The sequence below is a fragment of the Geospiza fortis genome, unplaced genomic scaffold, assembly GCF_000277835.1.
Source record: "Geospiza fortis unplaced genomic scaffold, GeoFor_1.0 scaffold181, whole genome shotgun sequence".
Lineage (NCBI taxonomy): Eukaryota > Metazoa > Chordata > Aves > Passeriformes > Thraupidae > Geospiza > Geospiza fortis.
In genome coordinates this window covers 648,801-667,680 of record NW_005054412.1, presented here as the reverse complement: position 1 = coordinate 667,680, position 18,880 = coordinate 648,801, and the positions used below count along the sequence as shown (strand labels likewise).

The 18,880-nt window shown below is 35.1% G+C and overlaps 1 protein-coding gene across 1 annotated transcript in view; it reads left to right on the top strand.

Moving 5' to 3' along the window:
* Nucleotides 1-18,880, top strand: part of NBEA (neurobeachin) — a 373,019-nt gene that overhangs the window by 141,199 nt on the left and 212,940 nt on the right. Inside the window, 3 exon segments of the mRNA XM_031061401.1 lie at nt 433-497; nt 12,131-12,239; nt 16,239-16,405. Of these exon segments, the coding sequence (XP_030917261.1) occupies nt 433-497; nt 12,131-12,239; nt 16,239-16,405 (341 nt within the window).

The window sequence follows — 18,880 nt, the reverse complement described above, 5'->3', positions numbered from 1 at the left end:
ATAATCAGAAAGAAGCAAAAATTGAACTCCACAAGTGTGGATTTTATACAGATCATTGCCTGTGTTTTATAATAAAATGTGCAAGGTGTATCAGTGAAGCCACATGAAGAAGGCACTTTGTTGCACTAATGTTCATTGGGCGACTGCATGAACTACAGAAATGAGATGTGTTTTCTTATTCTCTAGACAAGGAAACTAAAGCTTGCTCAAGGGTGAAAAAAGGGGACACGACCACCTAAAATTTATTTGAAAATCTGAATGAATTACAGTTTTTTAAATGATCAGATCATTCTTTTGATGGGGGAAGGGAGTGTTGGGGGGAATTAAGAAGTTCTGCCTAAATTCAATCTCCTCAGGAAGTCACCAGGGTCAGCTTCAAAAATGTGGTTTAAAATCCTTGGGTTTTGATCATGTTATGTTTTATCTTCTTAGGAATGGCAAAATTCTATTCAGAAGAATGCAGGACTTGCATTTATTGAGCTCATCAATGAAGGAAGGTAATGAATTTTAAAGCTTTTGAACAAGTAGTCATTTTGCATTTATTCCATTGGGTGATAATACTTCCTCACCATCTGTTCCAAAAATATTGTGAAAAGGTCATGTTAATTAAGAGATTTGTTGTATAGATACTTTATACACTAAATATTTAATTTGTAAGTGTGTAAATTTTGAAAATTTTGTTTATTGAGCGAAGGAAATAGAATTCTCTTGAACCGTATATAAGTTTAGGGTTATTTGAGAATTGAACTACCATTCTCCAGAGCAGCTAGGTTGTTTTACCCAGACAGTCCAGGGAGCCCAATCTGTAAAACCATCTGCTGCTCCATCTGTTTTAGGAGCACAGCATTCATTTTACAGACATACTTCTCTATACTATAATTCCATTATTATTTTATCTAGAATTTCCAGCCAATTTGAGTCCTGTGAACGACACATGGCATTATGTTTATATGAGCTTCCTTGATTTTGAATTTTTTAATGAATTTTTTAATCAATCTTCAAGTAATTTTAATTCTATGCGTTCTACTCTGTGCATTGTTTCTCATTACTTCCTGCCAGCAAGCTGGGAAGCAAAGGGAGACTTTCTGGCCCTTCTGGTAGGAGAGTACCCAAGACAAACAAAACCACTAAGGCAACGTGTCCGATTTGTATTGGCCTGTACAGTAAATCCATTTGAATCTATGCATTTTGTTATGTGCAGCTAAAAAAAATAGCAAAACACCTATTGAAGAGATCTTGTCATTTTATGTGTGATTTCATTTTTCACCAATGATATCTAATTATTAAAGTGAAGTATCAAGTCTTCTCTTTATTGTAGGATATTTTTTGTCTACTGATATTTTGGAGGTTAAATCATGTCTTTATTTGAAATGAGATTTAGAAAATGTCAGAATATTGATATATGAGTTTGATTGTCAAAAAAAAAGAAAAGGAAAAAAGAGTGTGTTATTACCCAGTATTTGGCTGATGCAAATTCTCCTGGATTCCCTGTGCACACTGAAGTTATAGTGCTATGTAGCATTAGGAAACACAAGTCCCTCCATTGGAAATTCTTCTTGCTATGAAGGGCAGATATGAGTTTTTACACCATAATAGGGCTCACCTGAGTGCATCATGTATTGCACATTGTACAAGAAATTGTACCTGGCAACAGACTAAATAATTATAGTAAGCTTATGTTCTTAGGTAGTAATATGCAATACCATTTGGACCTTTTTTATTTTCTCAGCCAGGATATTGAGATCAGATATTATTTTGCTCACTATTGATAAAATTAACATTCTGAGCAAATCCTATATCTGCATATTTTTAGCAGTCAGATTTTAAGATACCAATGTACCTTTTAATCCACTCTAACATTGACTTTTCAAAAATAAGAATAATTTAAGGACCATTTCTTAAATCCAGTCATAGGAATGTCTAATCAAACTGCCCTTGGGCACATGCTCCTCCCTATACTTATCGCAGAAAGGTGTTTTAGAATAAGTATGCGTGTGTTACTGAAATGCTCTTCTTTGCAATCAGCCTGTTTGTTTTTAATTTACCCTTTTGGGGAAAAAGATAACAATCCTTTAACTGAAAATTGTTATAAATATTTATTCTGCTTAATAGCTAAACTTGTGAATGCAATTCATCAATCATAGCTAGAGAATGCAATTGTGCAGTTGTCAACAATTAACAGGACATAAACAGTTGATGAATGTGCAGCTGAATTAAAGTGCTCCCTAGGATAACCTGAAATTATAAACTGGATCATTTAAAGGAATCTAACAAAGGATCTTTATAATTAAAACAAAGCAGGGTTAATGGGATGTAAAATTGCATATAATCACTGTGCAATAATGATGGAATTTTAAATTATTAAAAGCAAAATGAAGTCTAAGAATATTTTGAAGGACTTTCTGGATAAGATTTTGAGATACCTGGGAAATAAATCAAAAGTTTTGAGAAAGATTCTTCTTTTGAATGTGGATGAAAATATTTAGATGTAATGCAGAAGTCCATAGTTTTAATATCTTCAGCTAGACATTTATATTTTAATATATGCATGCTATAAGGTGATTTTCTGACTACCTAACTCTTGTTATTTCTTCTTGAAATAATTTAAGTGCCTTTAGGATTTTTGAATGTATTAGAAATGTTCTTAAACAAAATATTTCAGTATAGGTGTAGTTTAAATAATTACAACTATATTCCTGTTACTTTAACAAGCTGCATTTTCATTTTAAATTGGTTGATTTACTCTTTTTCTGGGGTTTTTTGGTATAGATAATTTTTTTTAGGAAGATCGGGATAACATGTAGTTTTGGAATTCAATACAGAAATACTGATACAGCATTCTGAAAATAGGACTGTTGTAACAGCTTTTAGTGAAAAAAGAGATCTGACTACAGACTTAAATTAATTCTTTCAAGGTTTGTAATACACCTGAAAGATTTAGTGACATCCTGGTTATGATCTTGAACTTATGCTTCTATGTAATCAGTCTCCTGCTATGAATGTGTGATGTTGAGGGCATCACACATGTCAAGAGCTTCACTGACAGCAGCTTAATTAGGATTTCAGATTTACATTGGGGTGTACACATAAGCAGGCTTCATAATTTTAGAGCTGAATGTATCTGCAATGTTGGCTGTGAAAGGAGACATGAAAAGTCTTCTTTAGCAATGATATGTGAGGGAGACAACGGATCACGTTTAAGTGGAGTAGTGATGGATGAGGTCAAAAGAAAATGGCTGCTCGCTGACAAAAATGAGAGATAAGAGCACCCACCTCAAGTACATATGTTTACAAATGCATACATCTTGGGCAACTAGGAGTAAACATTACTCCCCATGCAATCACAAAACTATGACATCATTGGAAGGAATGACTAAGATTTGGTGGGACAGCCTGCACTGCATGACAGAAGTGCTGCAATGGACAGTTTCCTAGGAGAAGGTAGCCAGAGAAAGCAAGGAGGAAGTGTTGCCTTCTTTGTGAAGAAGCAGTTCAGATTTTTGAAGTTCTTCAGTGGAAAGGAAGATAGTCTGGTTGATAGCATGTAGGACAGGATGAGAGGAGAGTCCAGAGGAGAGTTAGGGAAAACAATTATTGAAGACTGCTGGGGATGACTTCTTGAAACATGATGAGACAGCTAAGACTGACACACAGCAGGATCTGTTATTTACCAGTAGGCAAGAATTATTTTTGAATGTGATTAATTAATGGCACCTTTGGCTGTACTTGCCATGAAACAGTGGTGTTCAAGGCCCTGAGGGAAGTGAGGATTGAGAGTAGCAGAATGAGCGCAAATTGTAGTCTATTCAGGAAACGGATCAGTCAGATCCCATGGGAGGCCAATGTGTTCCTTCAAGGTAGTTCTAAAAGGTGTCAGACTTTTAAGTACAGCATTATCCAAGCACAGGAGCAGGAAAAATGTACATGTAGCAAGAGAGTGGTTCAGCTGGAAAAAGAAATTGTGATACAGCTCTGATGCAAAAAGAGAGTACATAGGAGGTGAAACTAGAAGCTGCCTAGAAAGGAGGAATTTAGAAGTGTGAGCACATAAGAAATATTGTCAGGAAGGCCAGCAGTCAGCTGGAAATGAAACTTGGAGGAAGTATCGAGGATAACAAGAGCTTCATTAGTAGGCTGTCCAAGGGAAATGTCGTGTTGTTGAATGGGGTGGATGATTTAGTCACAGATATGTCTGAGACACTCAATGCCTTATTTGCCTCCATCTTCACTAAATTTTATCAAGGCTCTGCCTTTAGTGAAGGAGTTAAAGGACCAACATCTACCAACACTGGATAAAGTCTGAGTCAAGAATTCCTTGAGACACCTTGTGCCATACAAGCCCATGATACCTGAGGGGTACATCTGATGGTTGTGAAAGTCTTTGCAAGGCTGATCACCGATCCAAGAAGTCAAGGAAATAGGGGCAGGTTACAGGTGCCTGGAGAAAGGCATATGTTACACCCATCTTTAAAATAGTCCTCAAAATCCAGGGAAAAGCTAGTCATCTTTTCCTCTGGCCCTTGGAAGACCATGTAGCAAGTCCCTTTAAAACAAATTCTGGCTGCTTGAAAGAGAAGGTAATTGAGAACAATCAACATGAATTTACAAAAGGTAAACCATCCATGGCCAACCTGTTTGCTTTCTGCGATAAAAAAAGATAAAACAGTCAGATTTGTGGTCACAGGAGTAGCAATGAATATAATTTATCTTGACACTGGAAAGGTCCCACAATATTCATGCACCAGTTAGAACTCTACATTCTGAAGAAGAGTTGGACAACTAAATTGATAAAAGACTTACTACTTAAACAGGGCCCAAAGTTTGTGGTTAATTGGTTGTACCTTAGCTTAATGTTTTTGACAAACAGACTATCTCAGGGATCTATCCTGCCTAAGAGAAGGATTTTATAGGTCATGATCTCTTTATCTTTCAGAGCTGAATTACTATCCTCATCATCCATTTCCTCCTCCCATTATGCTTTCTCAACACTCACCTCTTTAAAGAGATGATATTTTTCCTTTCATTTAAATATTTTCCTTTACTTTTTACATAATTTCTTCATTTTAAATAGAGGTAGTCTAATTCTAATATAAATTTAAGGCAACGTGAGCCTATATTTAATCTCAGATTTAAAATTGTAAATTTTAAATCTTTGTTCCTGTAATTCCATCTCTGTACCTAAGTGTGCTTTCTGCCTTTAGCCACGAAAATATATATTTTAGCCTATCCACCTACATGGACCTCTGAGCATACTTAAAATTCACAAGAATTTTCTTTTAAATATTGTTTTGTTGAAATATTTTGAAAAAAATAACAGGATGTTTATATAGTCTGGAAATCAGTGTTTCTTTACATTTTGATGAATTTCTGATTCCGTCCTGGAAGGAGGCTCATAAAGACTTATATTCTTTCCTTGTTACCTCAACTGGAATTATGGGGTATCTACATCAAATTTTCTTTTGGATATCCTCTGTTGCCATTTGGCAATTTTGACATGTTTGGTTTGTGGTAAATTAGTTCACAGCCATTATTAACTCTCTGCAATACCTAAATGTTCAGGCATATGCTAAAAGATATATCTATAGTGCTACTTGCCATATTTGATTTATGATGTGCATCTGCATTTGGGTCTCCTAATAGCTCTCAAAGAACTGATTTAGTAGTAGAGTCCAAAATGGATGCTGTTCCTTGTTTCTGCTTTGATTATGATCTTGATTACAGGACAGAATGGGGACCTAACCTGAATCATCTAAGAAGGAAAGATATTGGGTAATCAGACCATATGGAGTTCAGGGCTACCACATGCAAAGGATTCCGGTCTGATGTGCAAAATCCAATATATGCAAATACAGTCAGAAATTAACACGGAGGAAGCAGTAGCTTAGAAACCATAAATAAGAGGAAAGGTGTTTGATTATTCTGTCTTTGACAGATATAACCAAATTCTACTGCTTTATTGTCATCTTCACCACGTGTAATTTTTGACTGGAGGAATCCTTTATTAACTGTGGCTGTTTTATGGAAATTTGTCGTAGATGTCATCTTCCTTTAGTCGAGGATCCCTGTCATAGATACTTCTGTAAAAGTGGGCACTGAATGTCTGTATTTCTACACCAGCTAAAGTGTGAGCGTGTGTCCCTTGTTTAGATGTACTTGTTCATAATCTTGTATTCCTTACTCTATAGCTGTCCTTATCCTGGCTCCAGACAAGTAGTTTGTGTTAGACAAAGTGTACATTGTTATGGTAACCATCTGTATGCTTGTGGGGTCAGTACACCTACAGTTCTTAGATCTGTTAGAGGTTTTGAGGTATCCTTTCCCCTTCTAGCGTTGCCTGATCAGGTCATATCTGAAAGTGGAGGCTGATCCTGAGATAAAGGCCATCTCAGCTATAACTGCTAGTCATGCATGTTTACTGGGTAGTCGCTATTACAAAGAGACAGATTCCTCTGGATTTAGAAAATTTTTCTGCAAAATAGCAAGTCTTTATGGGAGTGGAACAGATTCTTTGTAGTCATCTCTGAGTTGTATTGAATCTGTTACAGCTTCTGAGACATATCTGAAACTATTATAGTTACCCTGCATGAAATTTTTCTTGTCAGTGTGCTTATGTTGTAGTTGAATAGCCAGTGTTTGCATGCTATAATTTCAAACTTTTCCCTAGGGTATTCTTCATCATTTATGTCTTGCAAGAAACGAGACCTCTGTGTTAGATATTACTTTGCAAGTTTATAGGAATTTGCTTTCAAAGATTCATAGCAGTACTGCATCTTGTGGAACTTCAAACTCTTCAAGTTAGACTAGTTTATGAACTATCTTATTGCAGATACCCAGTGCGATGATAGGTTTCATTTCTTATAAATGCCATTAAGAATAATATTTGTCAAAACAACTGTTTGATAAAAACATGGCACATTTCCAGGTTGTGTTTTTTGGTTTTGTTTTTTGTTTTAAATAAAGCTACGGGCATATGATGAAAGTAAGTCAGAGAAACATCTGTTTCCCTGGACATGTGAGTTGGCAGAACTTCAGGAATGAATAGAGGAAGCAAGACCTTAGCTAAATTATAACAAATGTTCATTTGGTAATCTTTTTTGAAAATTGCTGTTTGGGAATGATCTGGGGTTTTTATTTTGTTTCAAATAAAGGAAAGGCTGGATAATGTAAGCTCAATTCTTTTGTCTAGCAGCATAAAAGCTATGAGTGCTTTCTCTCTGTGTGAGATTATTATTAGGAGCAAATGACTGCAGGATAGCAAAGCCAGTTAGGATAGTTAGTGAGACAAGAATTTTTATTCTTCAGTTCTAATCAGTGTACAAATAACCCCTCAATCCACAGTTAGATATGTTGCAAGAATTTTATATTTTTTACAGTTTTCTAATACAATTTATATATAATCTTATCACCATCTCTATTTCCAAAACTCTAAGAAAATTTTCCCAGGCACTGTCCATTTATCTGAATGACTTCATGGAACATGGTCCTCCACAATCTAGCTTTTTAAAATTCCACTTAAAATAACTCACCTACTCCCAAACAGTATTTGCAAATAATTCATATTTATAGATAGTCATGTCCTGAAACTTGCTCTCAGCCTGGTCTTGCCCATAACTCTGAGATTTTTCCATTTTTAGGTTAAGGAGACCCCACCATTTATTCCTACAGATATTTAAGCCTTGTCATGCTTATTATGAAGTACCAGCTTATTTAAATTAGAGTTTTTCTCCCGTATCTTCAGCTGAAAACTCCACAATTGTCTGAACAGAAAGATCATTTATCTGTAGAAGGATTTGAGGCACAAGTGATTTTGGACTGCTTTGTTGGTGGATTTCCTACTGAAATTCTTTTGATTCAGTCTAAAACCAAGTCAAACCTGTTTCCTAGTAAAGGAACTTCAACTGTGGTTTGTAAATTTGTAGGCATTAGAATAAACCAAGCTTGTCTGGGTGAAAAGAAACCTTAAGTTAGGTTGTGTTTAGTCCTTACCTTATGCAGTAAGGATTGCCACACAAAGAGGAGATAAGATTTTCTGCAGGTCATCAGTTCTTGGCTGAGATCAGCTCATCTGGCAAGCACAGTTGTCTTCAATAGTGGTAGGAGTTTCAATGGTGCAACTGAAGAAATAGTCACACAGGATAAAGCCAAATCTTTTTCAAGGTCAATTTTTTACTTTTTTTTTACTCAAGGCTTTTTTTTTTTGGTAAATCATGAATTGCTGGAAGTGAGAATAAAAAGTACAGCAAGCCTGTGGTGAATCCTTAGCCCTTTGGAAGTGCTACTTATGTAGAAATGTATAAATATGACCAGAAGGCCTGATTCCTCACTGTCTCAACATTAATGTAACTTCTAGGTCTGTTGAGGGTGATGGATGGGAAGATTTACAAGCGTGAATGAGAACTGTGGATATAAATCAATCACCATGATAAGGAGATCTCACTAAAGAACACAGGGTTTTTTCTAAAGGAGAGTAAAAATTTTAGATCACCCCTTTCTATAGCAATTATACATCCATTCTTGTGCCTCAAGGTGCTTCTCAGTGGGATTGGTCACTCAAGTCCAGGATGATGGTCAGGGGAAGATACAGATATTAGACTTTTCCCCAAAAAGATAATGCTCTGTAAAAAACTGTGGATGGGAAACCTGGCTGGGCAGATGACAGAAATATCAATCAGGTTATACTGTGTGAGTTTCAACCTGTATTAATATAAATGTTATACAGTGTAATGTACTATATAAATATTTTATAATGTAACAGTACCTGGTGTTCATATTCTTGAAAATATATTCTAGAAAATACATGCATCTTTTGGAAATATCTGAGGAGGTAAAAGGCCAATCTGTCACTGAAATTTTCTTGTACAAAATCACAGAATAAAGAAAAGCAATTACAGAATTGCATTGGAAAGGGTATTTCCATTGAAATAATGCAGCATCAATGTTACTATGTAAATAGTGACTAGAATTTGTCTAGAATACTGCTGATAGTTTTGGATATGCATTTGCAGAAAAGACAAAATCAAATTATGATATTAGTAAAACTTATCTACAGTTTTGCCATCCAAGAAAAATCAGAGATCTGGTTTACTTAGGAATAGTAACACGCAGACTACCAGAAGATCATCAGAAGGAAGGATTGTGTAAACCTAAGGGCAAGGTTTGTGTAAAATGAGACAGTTAAGACTGCTGAAGAATACATTTGGATTGGAGAGGAAAAGGGTTTTAAGCTTCAGAGAAATTTCCAAAGCTGTGTGGGAGGCAAGTAACTCAATCACATTTTCACATAATGAAAACATATTTCAAGAACTAGATTTAATGAAAGTGCCTTTCATAAGCTAAAGGCAGTTTATGAAAGATTTTAAATTATGTAGTTGCCTGTTGCTATGAAGGAGTGAATTTGCTGACCTAGAGATCCTTGTTCTTTTCTCTTACTCATAGTGTGGGAAGGCAGATTTTAATTTTTTTTTAATGTACTGGAATTCTTTGTTACTACTGACAGTAAGATTTCTCCTGATTTGGGATTCTTTCTGAGTAATTTTGCTTTTATTTCCTTTGAGGAACAAAAAGAACTTGTAGGCACTTTTTCTCAAGCCAAAAAGTTGGAGGTTTCTTCTTTTTTTAGTAATCTTATGCCATGAATGTGATTGAATTATTCAGGATATAGATAAATTGGTTAGTTTTCAAAGGATGACAACATTATCATGCTTGTTCATCAGGTATAAACCAGTTAAGACAGTATACTATCTGGTGCTATGTCTATATGGATCTGAGATTCAGGGTTAGCTGTCTCTGCTATAATCCAGTAAAGAGTTTTACCATCTTTTACTTAGTAGGAATGTTGAGAATGCATAGTAGCTTTCAGTTAAAACTAAAAAACCAATACCAGGAATTATTTTTTAATAGAGTTTTTAAAGTTCAAAAAAGTAAGTTTTCTTTAACAAGTAGAGCGAGCGCAGAAACCTACCTTTGCAAAAACCTTTGTAAGACATTGCTTCTGCAACCTTGCAGTTGCTGCCTCTCAGTGATTACATATTTAACTGCTTTAATTTATTATGCTTCCATATTCAGCCCTGCACTCTTGCACTTGCAAATCAAAACACCCAGGTCAAGGCTTATTTTGTAGCCACACAAGATTTTTAAGTGACTGCTTGGATTTTCACCCTTCCTTTTTTCAAAGTCTTTCTGTCAAGTGATTTTAGGAATAGCATGATTATTAATGGTCTTCTAGATGGAAAGACATTGTTTACTTAATCTTTGAAGTTCTACCACAGTTCTACTGTGAACCACAGTATGTCCCTTATTACCACACATTGATACTATATTATTTAATTGATGATACACTTCTAAGAGGCTGTGGCCTTGCTTTTGTGATAATCCAAATTTGTTAATGATCATACAAACAGTTTTTCATTTTTTTCTTGAAGAAGTCACGATCAGTGAGAGATACGTGAGAGTGCATGAAGTAACTGGCAAGATACAGTTGAAATAATACTGAGATATCCCAGATTGCACAGGATTGTGTCCAGACAACTTTTGAATTTCTCCAGGACAGGAGACTCTACAACCTTTCTGGGCACCCTGTTGCAGTGCTATATCACCCACAAAGTAAAGACATTTTTCCTCATATTCAGCTGGAGCTTCCTGTGATCCACTTTATGCCCACTGCCCCTTGTCTTGTTGCTGGGCAAAAGGAAGGATCTGTCCCCATCTTCCTGACATCCACTAATGTTCATTCCTAATCCACATCTGAAGACAGTCCTACACTTACATTTTAACAATAAAAATATGAACATTAGCAGTAATAAAGTACTGAAACATATCTTCCAGCAGGGTAGATTAAAAAATAAGGCTAAATTTTGAAAACTGCAGGGTAGGCAACTTTGATCTTTCAGCTTATAATTGGCAAAAAACTTTTTGCTTTAAAAATAGCAAAGCGTTAGATATAATAAAAAGGGTTATTAAAGACATGAATATCCACTGTGAAACCTTGATCCAAGTTTTTTTATCTTTAAAACAGAGGCCCAAATATTTATGGTTTCCCTTGCCATGTACACATATTAAATAGTAGCTCAGGGTTAGTGATTTCCTTTCTTCACAGACGGTAAAACAATGGAGGCAAGAAAAGAGATCAAATCTTTCCATCTTACAGTTTTAAGGTCTAGTAATCATGACTTCGATTTCTAATAATAATGAATTTTGCTTCTAACACGAAACACCAAATTAGGGTTAAATTTACTAGAGATTTCACAGCCTTAATATAAGAAACTTTGAAATTCTTTCCCTGATGCTGCAAGATGGAAAATCCCAGACGATGTTCCACTTCCACAGAAAAAGAAATGGTTTTTCCTGATCCTAAACAGACCTGTCAGATCATTGCATCTTGAAACACATTTACTCTCTGCTGATAAGAAGAGCAGAGTAATTTTTAATATAATGGCCAACCCTAGATATGGGCTATAGGGACAAGAAAGCAGTTGGTTCCATTATTGCTGCCCAAAAACGCAAGGGCATTTTCAACCCAGTGTTGTTTATGCAATTTTGTTATGCACCTCGTGGTATTTTGTGGTCTTTAGGAAAGTCTAAATTAATGTGGCTGCCTGACATCCTCAATATCAATCCACTCTTAATCTGTTTTTGCCTTCTGTTTCTGACATTTTGAAAACATGGGAAAGTGAGTTACTTTTCATGGTAGTGTTTGAAGAAATATTTGAGAGATATTGATATTACTTTTCAATTTTAATAGAATTTTAAATCTTCAATAATGAATTTTTAAGACTGAAACTGAAATACCTCTATTTAATGTTTTTAATGGTACAAATAAGTGTTTAAGCAATTTTCTAGATTTTTTTAAATGACAGTGCAGTATTCATAGTGAGTCTGCTGTTAAAAATATATTCTTCCATAAAGAACTTTTGCCTTCAATAATAAATGGAAAATGTTTTTTCCATTTAATGTGATTTCTTTGTGTTTCACAATGCAGGAAATTTAGATAAAATTATTTTTTTATTTCAACTAATTGCAAAATTTAATTACAGAAGTTTCATTGATTTTTTCCATTGTAAGTAAATCTGCTGAAATAGTTTATTTGAAGTACATCAAATAAAAAGACTGATTCTGATTTTTCCTATTTCAGATTATTGTGCCATGCAATGAAAGACCATATAGTGCGTGTCGCAAATGAAGCAGAATTTATTTTAAACCGACAAAGAGCTGAAGATGTCCACAAGCACGCTGAGTTTGAGGTAAGCCTGAGAGCTGGTGCAGTGCTGGTTCTCTGTTTTCACTCAGTTGACGCCTAGACTGTAACTGCCTGCAATAAAGGTTTTATTTTTTTCTTCCGAGGAAGAAATTTACATTGAAAGCATTTCAAAACTGGTTTTTAAAAGCTTTGGTAAATGTCAAGCACAAGGAATGGGTTTAATTTCTCATCTTGTCACTGAAATTCATAAAAGCATTTACAGCTTGAAGAAATGCCTTAATCAGAATGTCTAATCTGATATGGTGGACCCTTTGGTTCACAAAGAACTTTTCTGATTTGTTGAAAATAGTAATGCAAGTCACCTTATTAATTATTTTTGTTGATTATTTACAACAATATGTATGAGTTCAGTAAAAAAGCAAAGCAATTATAGACTTAAGGTATATCATAAAAAAATAAGAAATAGAAATGTTTTGTTGAACAGGTTTAATATTTAAGGTCATTTTTTTCAAACAGTTTGAATTTTGGAGCACTTTAGAACACTTGCTTTTTATATAGAGAAATACAATACTGCATATCTTTTTTGGCAGTTAGGAATCATTATCAACAGTAAGATTGAGTATTGGAAGATGTAACAGAGCAGCTGACTGCCATAACTCTTAAATGTCTATAATACTTACTCTGAAAAGGAGTCAACAGTTGCTTTTTCATCAATGAGTGGTGTTTGAAGGTGATCCAAATGTTAAATCCCTTGTTTTTAAAATGTCTTCAGTTTAATAGGTTTCCTGTTGTTTATACAGGATTAATTTTGTCCCTATTAAAAAAAAAGTCATGCAAAAGTAATGGAGTAAATTTAATACTTCATTTTTTGACATGAATTTATCAAATATGGTTTTGCATTTTTATAGTGTTTCGTACATTTCATCACTGTTTTTTTGTTGTTTCTGAACCTGCCTTGTGTTTGCATACATTTTTGTAGATGTAGATATATATGTGCAGTCCTGTATTTTCACATCTCAAATGACCTAGCATTAGGATTGAGATTGAGAGATTTAGTAATGATGATAATAAATAGCTATATCAATTTATTAATCTGTCAGAAAATGTCAACAAGCACCTGGTGGCTAGAAATAGGATGCAGGAATCTTAGTTTTGATGAGGTTTTTATCTCCTTGAAACAGCTCTCTTAAATGTGCACTTTGATGTACTAGTTTTTGTGCTCCTTGACCTAGCTGAGAACTGTGAGACACAGAGATATCTGTTGTCATTTTGAATACACATAACCTTTACTTCATTTTGTCAGAGCAGACAGCAGACACTTGTCGTATGGGATTGCAACAACTTTATTACCAAGCTTATATTGGATATTTTGAACATAGGTAAAATTGCATTTACAATTAAGTGTATGTCAGAGTGAAGTTTCATATTGCCTCAACAATAAATAACATTTGATATCTATCAGAGCATCATGCAGTAACCTAAGATGACAATGGAAGATTGAGTTATCTGCTCTTTGAAGAATACATTGAGGTATAAGATCTGTCAGAACTCCAGACAGAATGAGAATATTCAATTAACTTCCAGCTTCTGTTAGCAAATAGGATTTAGAATATTAACTAAATTCCCTAAAGGAGTAGCCTCAAGTCTGTCTTATTGTCTGGTAAAGAAACCAACACGTTTCTCATATATAAAGATTCTCATTATATTTGTTGTAGGAAAAGACTGAGGTACACATTTTAGGCGAGTAAGTTTCAATCTGCAAATCATAAAAGAAAATTGTAAAATGTAGACTTTTTTAATGTGAAATTCACAAGTACTTAAATAAGGTGATGGTTGAAGTCTGAAAGAATGCTTTATATACTGTCTTTAATAATGTTGGGAATATAACGGAATATTTTATTATTCATCCTACTTGAAAGCAGTAGGGACAAAGGGATTTCTGGTAGTTTTCTGCTACATGATTGTATATCTGTCATTTTGTTTTAATAAACTGTATAGGTATACCTTCTGGGGTTTAGTACATGTTAATCAGTGCTCTCATCTAGAGAAGTGCATGACTATTTTATTTTATTTCTGTCCTTTAAACCTTAATTGAATCATTATGGGTGAAATTATTTGTTCCAAGCTGCACCAAGTTACTGTGTCTCCTGCATAGACCACGGACAAGCATCTAAATTTTATTCTGTGGCTCCAGTTGTAGTCACAGGCAGGAAAATTCCTCCCAGAATGGGTATTTCACAGTTAACTTTCATTTTGTTAACCTTTGTAATTGTTCAGGAAGAAAAATGAAAATTTAATTTTACTGTCCAATGAGCTGGTGAAATATTAACCTCATTACTAAGGCAGATCATTGTACTAATTGGTGCCTCCCTGTACAAGAAGATAAATTGGAAAATGAATTAACCCTTTATGAATTAGTGTAACCATTGTTCTTTCCCGGATAGATTGCTTGAAATGATCTCTGTAAACACAATAGAAAGACCAAATAATCATACTGAATGCTAATGTGATCTGTACTAAAAAGGTAGTGTGCAGAAATATTAAGAATAAAATATAAAGTATGAGGTTAACTTAATTGCTCTTTTGAATACTAGAAAATTGGTTTCTATTGAGCACTATTACAGCATCGAGTGTTGGCTAAATGTTCTGAAATGGTGCGCAAAAACTGTAAGTGCAAAAAATGTGCCATAAAGGGTATTTTTTAAATTAGCTATTCTGAGAGTATTTTAGCCTTCATAATTTATACCAAGAAAACTATACTTTTAGTGGATTTATTTTGATTACTCTGGCTGCGTTCCCTTTCTTTAGACATTTCGACAGAATTTTTACAAGTAGAAGAAATTGAGTTTGAACTTGGCATTATTTTGAGTAAAGAAATGGAAAAAGATTGTACTTACACGTCAATAAATGATTTATCAAACCAAAAATACACTATAGAATTCTAGCAATTTAGAAAGAAATTCATGTGAAGGTCAAGAACCACAGCATTTATTTTAGAGGTAGTTTTCTCTCAAAGGACACATGATGGAAATATTAGATGTTTTCAGTTTAAAAGATTAGTGATATTTTTATCCATTAGGGTTTTTAGAATTGGTAGTATGTTATCAAAATTTTGCATGTTGTGGTATGAGATAGAAAATATGCTCTTTTTTTTTTTTAGTTTAGCATCTGTAGCAATAAAAAAATCAAAAAATCAGAAAATTTTAGGTGTTACTATAATTTAAAAATCAAAACCAGTACATAATTTTTTCTTGTATATTATCCTCTGTATGTCAGAGGTGTATTTTATACCTGAGAACACATGAAACACTTACAAAAGGATAACTTTTAAGGTGCCTCCGTGGCCACATATATACACACACCCACGTGTATGGCTTAATGTTTTAAATTTGAATTCTGTTGTCTTTGCCCTTGGTATTTCAGTTTTTATGTGTTCTAACAGAGTGGTTGTTTCTGGATAATATATGACAGGACATTTCAATTGAATGGTGTCATGATCAAGAAATATTACTGCAGAAAAGTTCAGTGCCTTCACCTAGACTTCTAAACTAGACACTGTTTGATTCCTTCCCCATCCTTTCCATAGTGATGTTGAAAACTGGAGGCACAGGAGGTGAAAATCAAAAGTTGAGATAAGAATAATTAACTGGAAACAGCAATGAGATAAGAAAGAGAACAGTAATAGCAACAATATTAATAATAAAAGGTATAAGACAAAGAAATGGTTTACACAGTAAGTCAAACAATACTGGACCTTTTAGCCTGCCACACTTTCTCCCAGACCAGAGAGTCTCCCTTACTCCTACCCTTGGCAAGTGACATGAGATGATATCAAATGACACTAGGGTTTGGACATGCTTACCTCCCCCTCTACCGTTAAAAAAATTAACCCTGTCCTGGATGAAACTAGGACAAATGGCGTGTCCTATACTTCTAACACTTTAATGAGTTCTTTTCATAATCAGAGAGGTAAATAAATAATAATTTTAGGGTGATCATGAGTAGCCTGTCTTTAACGAAGTGGATGTTCTCTCATTGCCAGTCGCAGTGTGCTCAGTACGCTGCTGACAGGAGAGAGGAGGAGAAGATGTGTGATCACCTCATCAGTGCTGCTAAGCATCGAGACCACGTCACGGCCAACCAGCTGAAGCAGAAGATACTCAACATACTAACGAATAAACATGGTGCCTGGGGAGCTGTTTCTCACAGGTAAGCTGCAAACATAGAAAGTGTAAGGTTTTAAATGTCACTTGCAAAGTTTGAGAGAAGCAGACATGGTATAACTGAAATATGATTTTATTAGGGGCATATAGCCTATGCAAAACTGGACAAAGTGCAGCTCAATTAGGCAGGTATTCCTGTTAAAAATTATTTTTAAAATATCTAAAATATATAATTTCTTCTGCATGCAACTGATACAGTATTTGAGGTTTTATTCAGAGCTGTGTTGGGTACTGGTTTTAAAAGTTCATTCTATTCAAGATAGCAGTGAAATTAAATCTTTTCTTACATCATGCCAAAGAGAAAAGCCTTGCTTCTCAGAATCACAAAAATAGCCAGTGGCTAAAGTGCTGACCCTCATGTGGAAGATTTGAGCTGAAATTTCTCCTTTCCTTCATTCAGAGCAAGGTTCTTGAACCTGGGTCTGTCATATGAGTGCCCCGTCTGTGAAAGTAGAGTCTGCCAAGTCTCTTGTTTGTGCATTCTAGACACAAATACTTGATTATTTATTCAGAGTGAAACAACTCAAAAGAAATCAAGGAGGTCATGCTCCCAGATAAATAGAATTTAATAGAAAATCAAGCTGTAAAATTTGGTTATCTGGTCTGAATCACGCAGTGAAGAACAGAAAGATCCATTTTAGCTCTGATAAACCTTTTCAGGAAAAACATAGTTGAGATGGATAACACAAAAACTATTTTCTAGATAAATATTCTTTGACAAAACATATTTGCATTTATGTTGACTACATAGTTAGGGTTTAAGCCTATTAGAAAAGTTTCCAAGTAATAAATTTGATGTGTCAGCAATAAGGTTTAATAAATAGCACATATACTGTTCATTCTTTTTGTAATTCTATCTAGTTGGTTCTTGCAGTTATACCATGTTCAAAACAAAAATTATTTTTTTCATGTTCATTATCCCTGTTTCTTCTAAAGAAATTACTCTCTCCTGGATGATGATAGTAATGTATTTATTTTTTTAAGATGGTAGAAATTGTGGAAATTCAGTCTTACAGAAACTCTGATGTATAACACCAGAGACATTCTGAGGGAAATTACAAAAATGACAAGTAGAAAATTGTCATATGGTTAATTCAAGACAAGGCTTAGTCCATAAGGGATGCTCATGTTATCTCTAGTTGAGGCTTAAAGCTTTGTGTCTGGAGACTTGAACATGCTGAAAATAAATGTGATTTTCTCTCCTTTTAATGTCTTTGAATATTTAATAGCAATTTTTGAATAATATTGTTGCTCAACTTTGTGAATGGCTGCAGACACTTTGCAAACTTACTTTTCTAGGAGACTATGTCTTCTTAGGACCAAATAACTTTTACCTCCTGTATTATTTATAGCTTTCTAAATGGCAATAGTCCATTGCTTTTTCTTCCCTTGAGTCCATGATAGTTTCTGATGGGCCATAAAGTAGCTTGACACCTGTGACAAACCTATGAAATTTCTTACACTACACAAAAGAAATTTTTATTTTATCCCTGTAATGCAACTTGTCCAGTGTTGCCTGCTTCTCAGTTACTGGCAGAGCTGCTTTCCATTTTTGGTGGAAAAAGGGCTAGGTGTGCAGTGTTTGGCTTGGTTGTGTTTTAGCCACAGGCAGTGGCTTAACCTGGAGAAGGAGCACATGGTGACAGAACAAGGTCTCCAAGTGGGGTTCCCCATTTGTGGGAGCCAGTTGGGAAATGGCCTTGCACTGCAGGTCTGGCCATGTGTGCCGTGGTAGCTTTGTGATCCAGCACACAAGTGCGTTTTCTGTCGTGGTGCTAGTGGGTTGTGCATGGGGAGGACTGGGATGGCATCAGGGAGGGGGAGATGCCCAGTGGAAGAACCTCTGAGCCTTGTTAGGGACCAATGTCACCCAGTGGGCAGGTCTGAAAGGCTTTAAGGGCAGAAAATGGAAAGGGTTCTCATAAAACTTCTCAGCCACAGAATGCAAAAACTGCTGTTAATTAGATACTCCAATACTTTTTATATGATGGAAGTCAAGATGGCTTCCAAAACCATACACACCTCTTGTTTTGGCTGGCACAAAGCACAAGAGGACTCATCTCTGTTTTTAGTTCCTGACAAGGCACTAACAGCATTAGCAGTCTCTTTATAAACTCATGCTTCTCTGTGCCTTGAGAGATACAGCCTGACAGGAATACAGAGCTGCTTTAAAAATACACAAAAACCACATTATCACACTAGATCTCTGCACTTCTGTTGTGATTTTAAAATTTCCATTGGGAAAAGTGTTCCTAGTTCTGAAGACACAATGCTGGTCTCCTGTTCAACTTGAGCCCTGGAGACCCTTCACTGAAATGGTGAATTTAGAGAGATCCTTCTCTGACCCAGGTGGAGCAGGGTAAAAAAACAGACCATCACTTCTGCACAATAACTACTTGGGTAATAGCAATGCCTTTTGGCATCCAAAATGGATAAGATAGGAAAATATTTGAGCAGACAT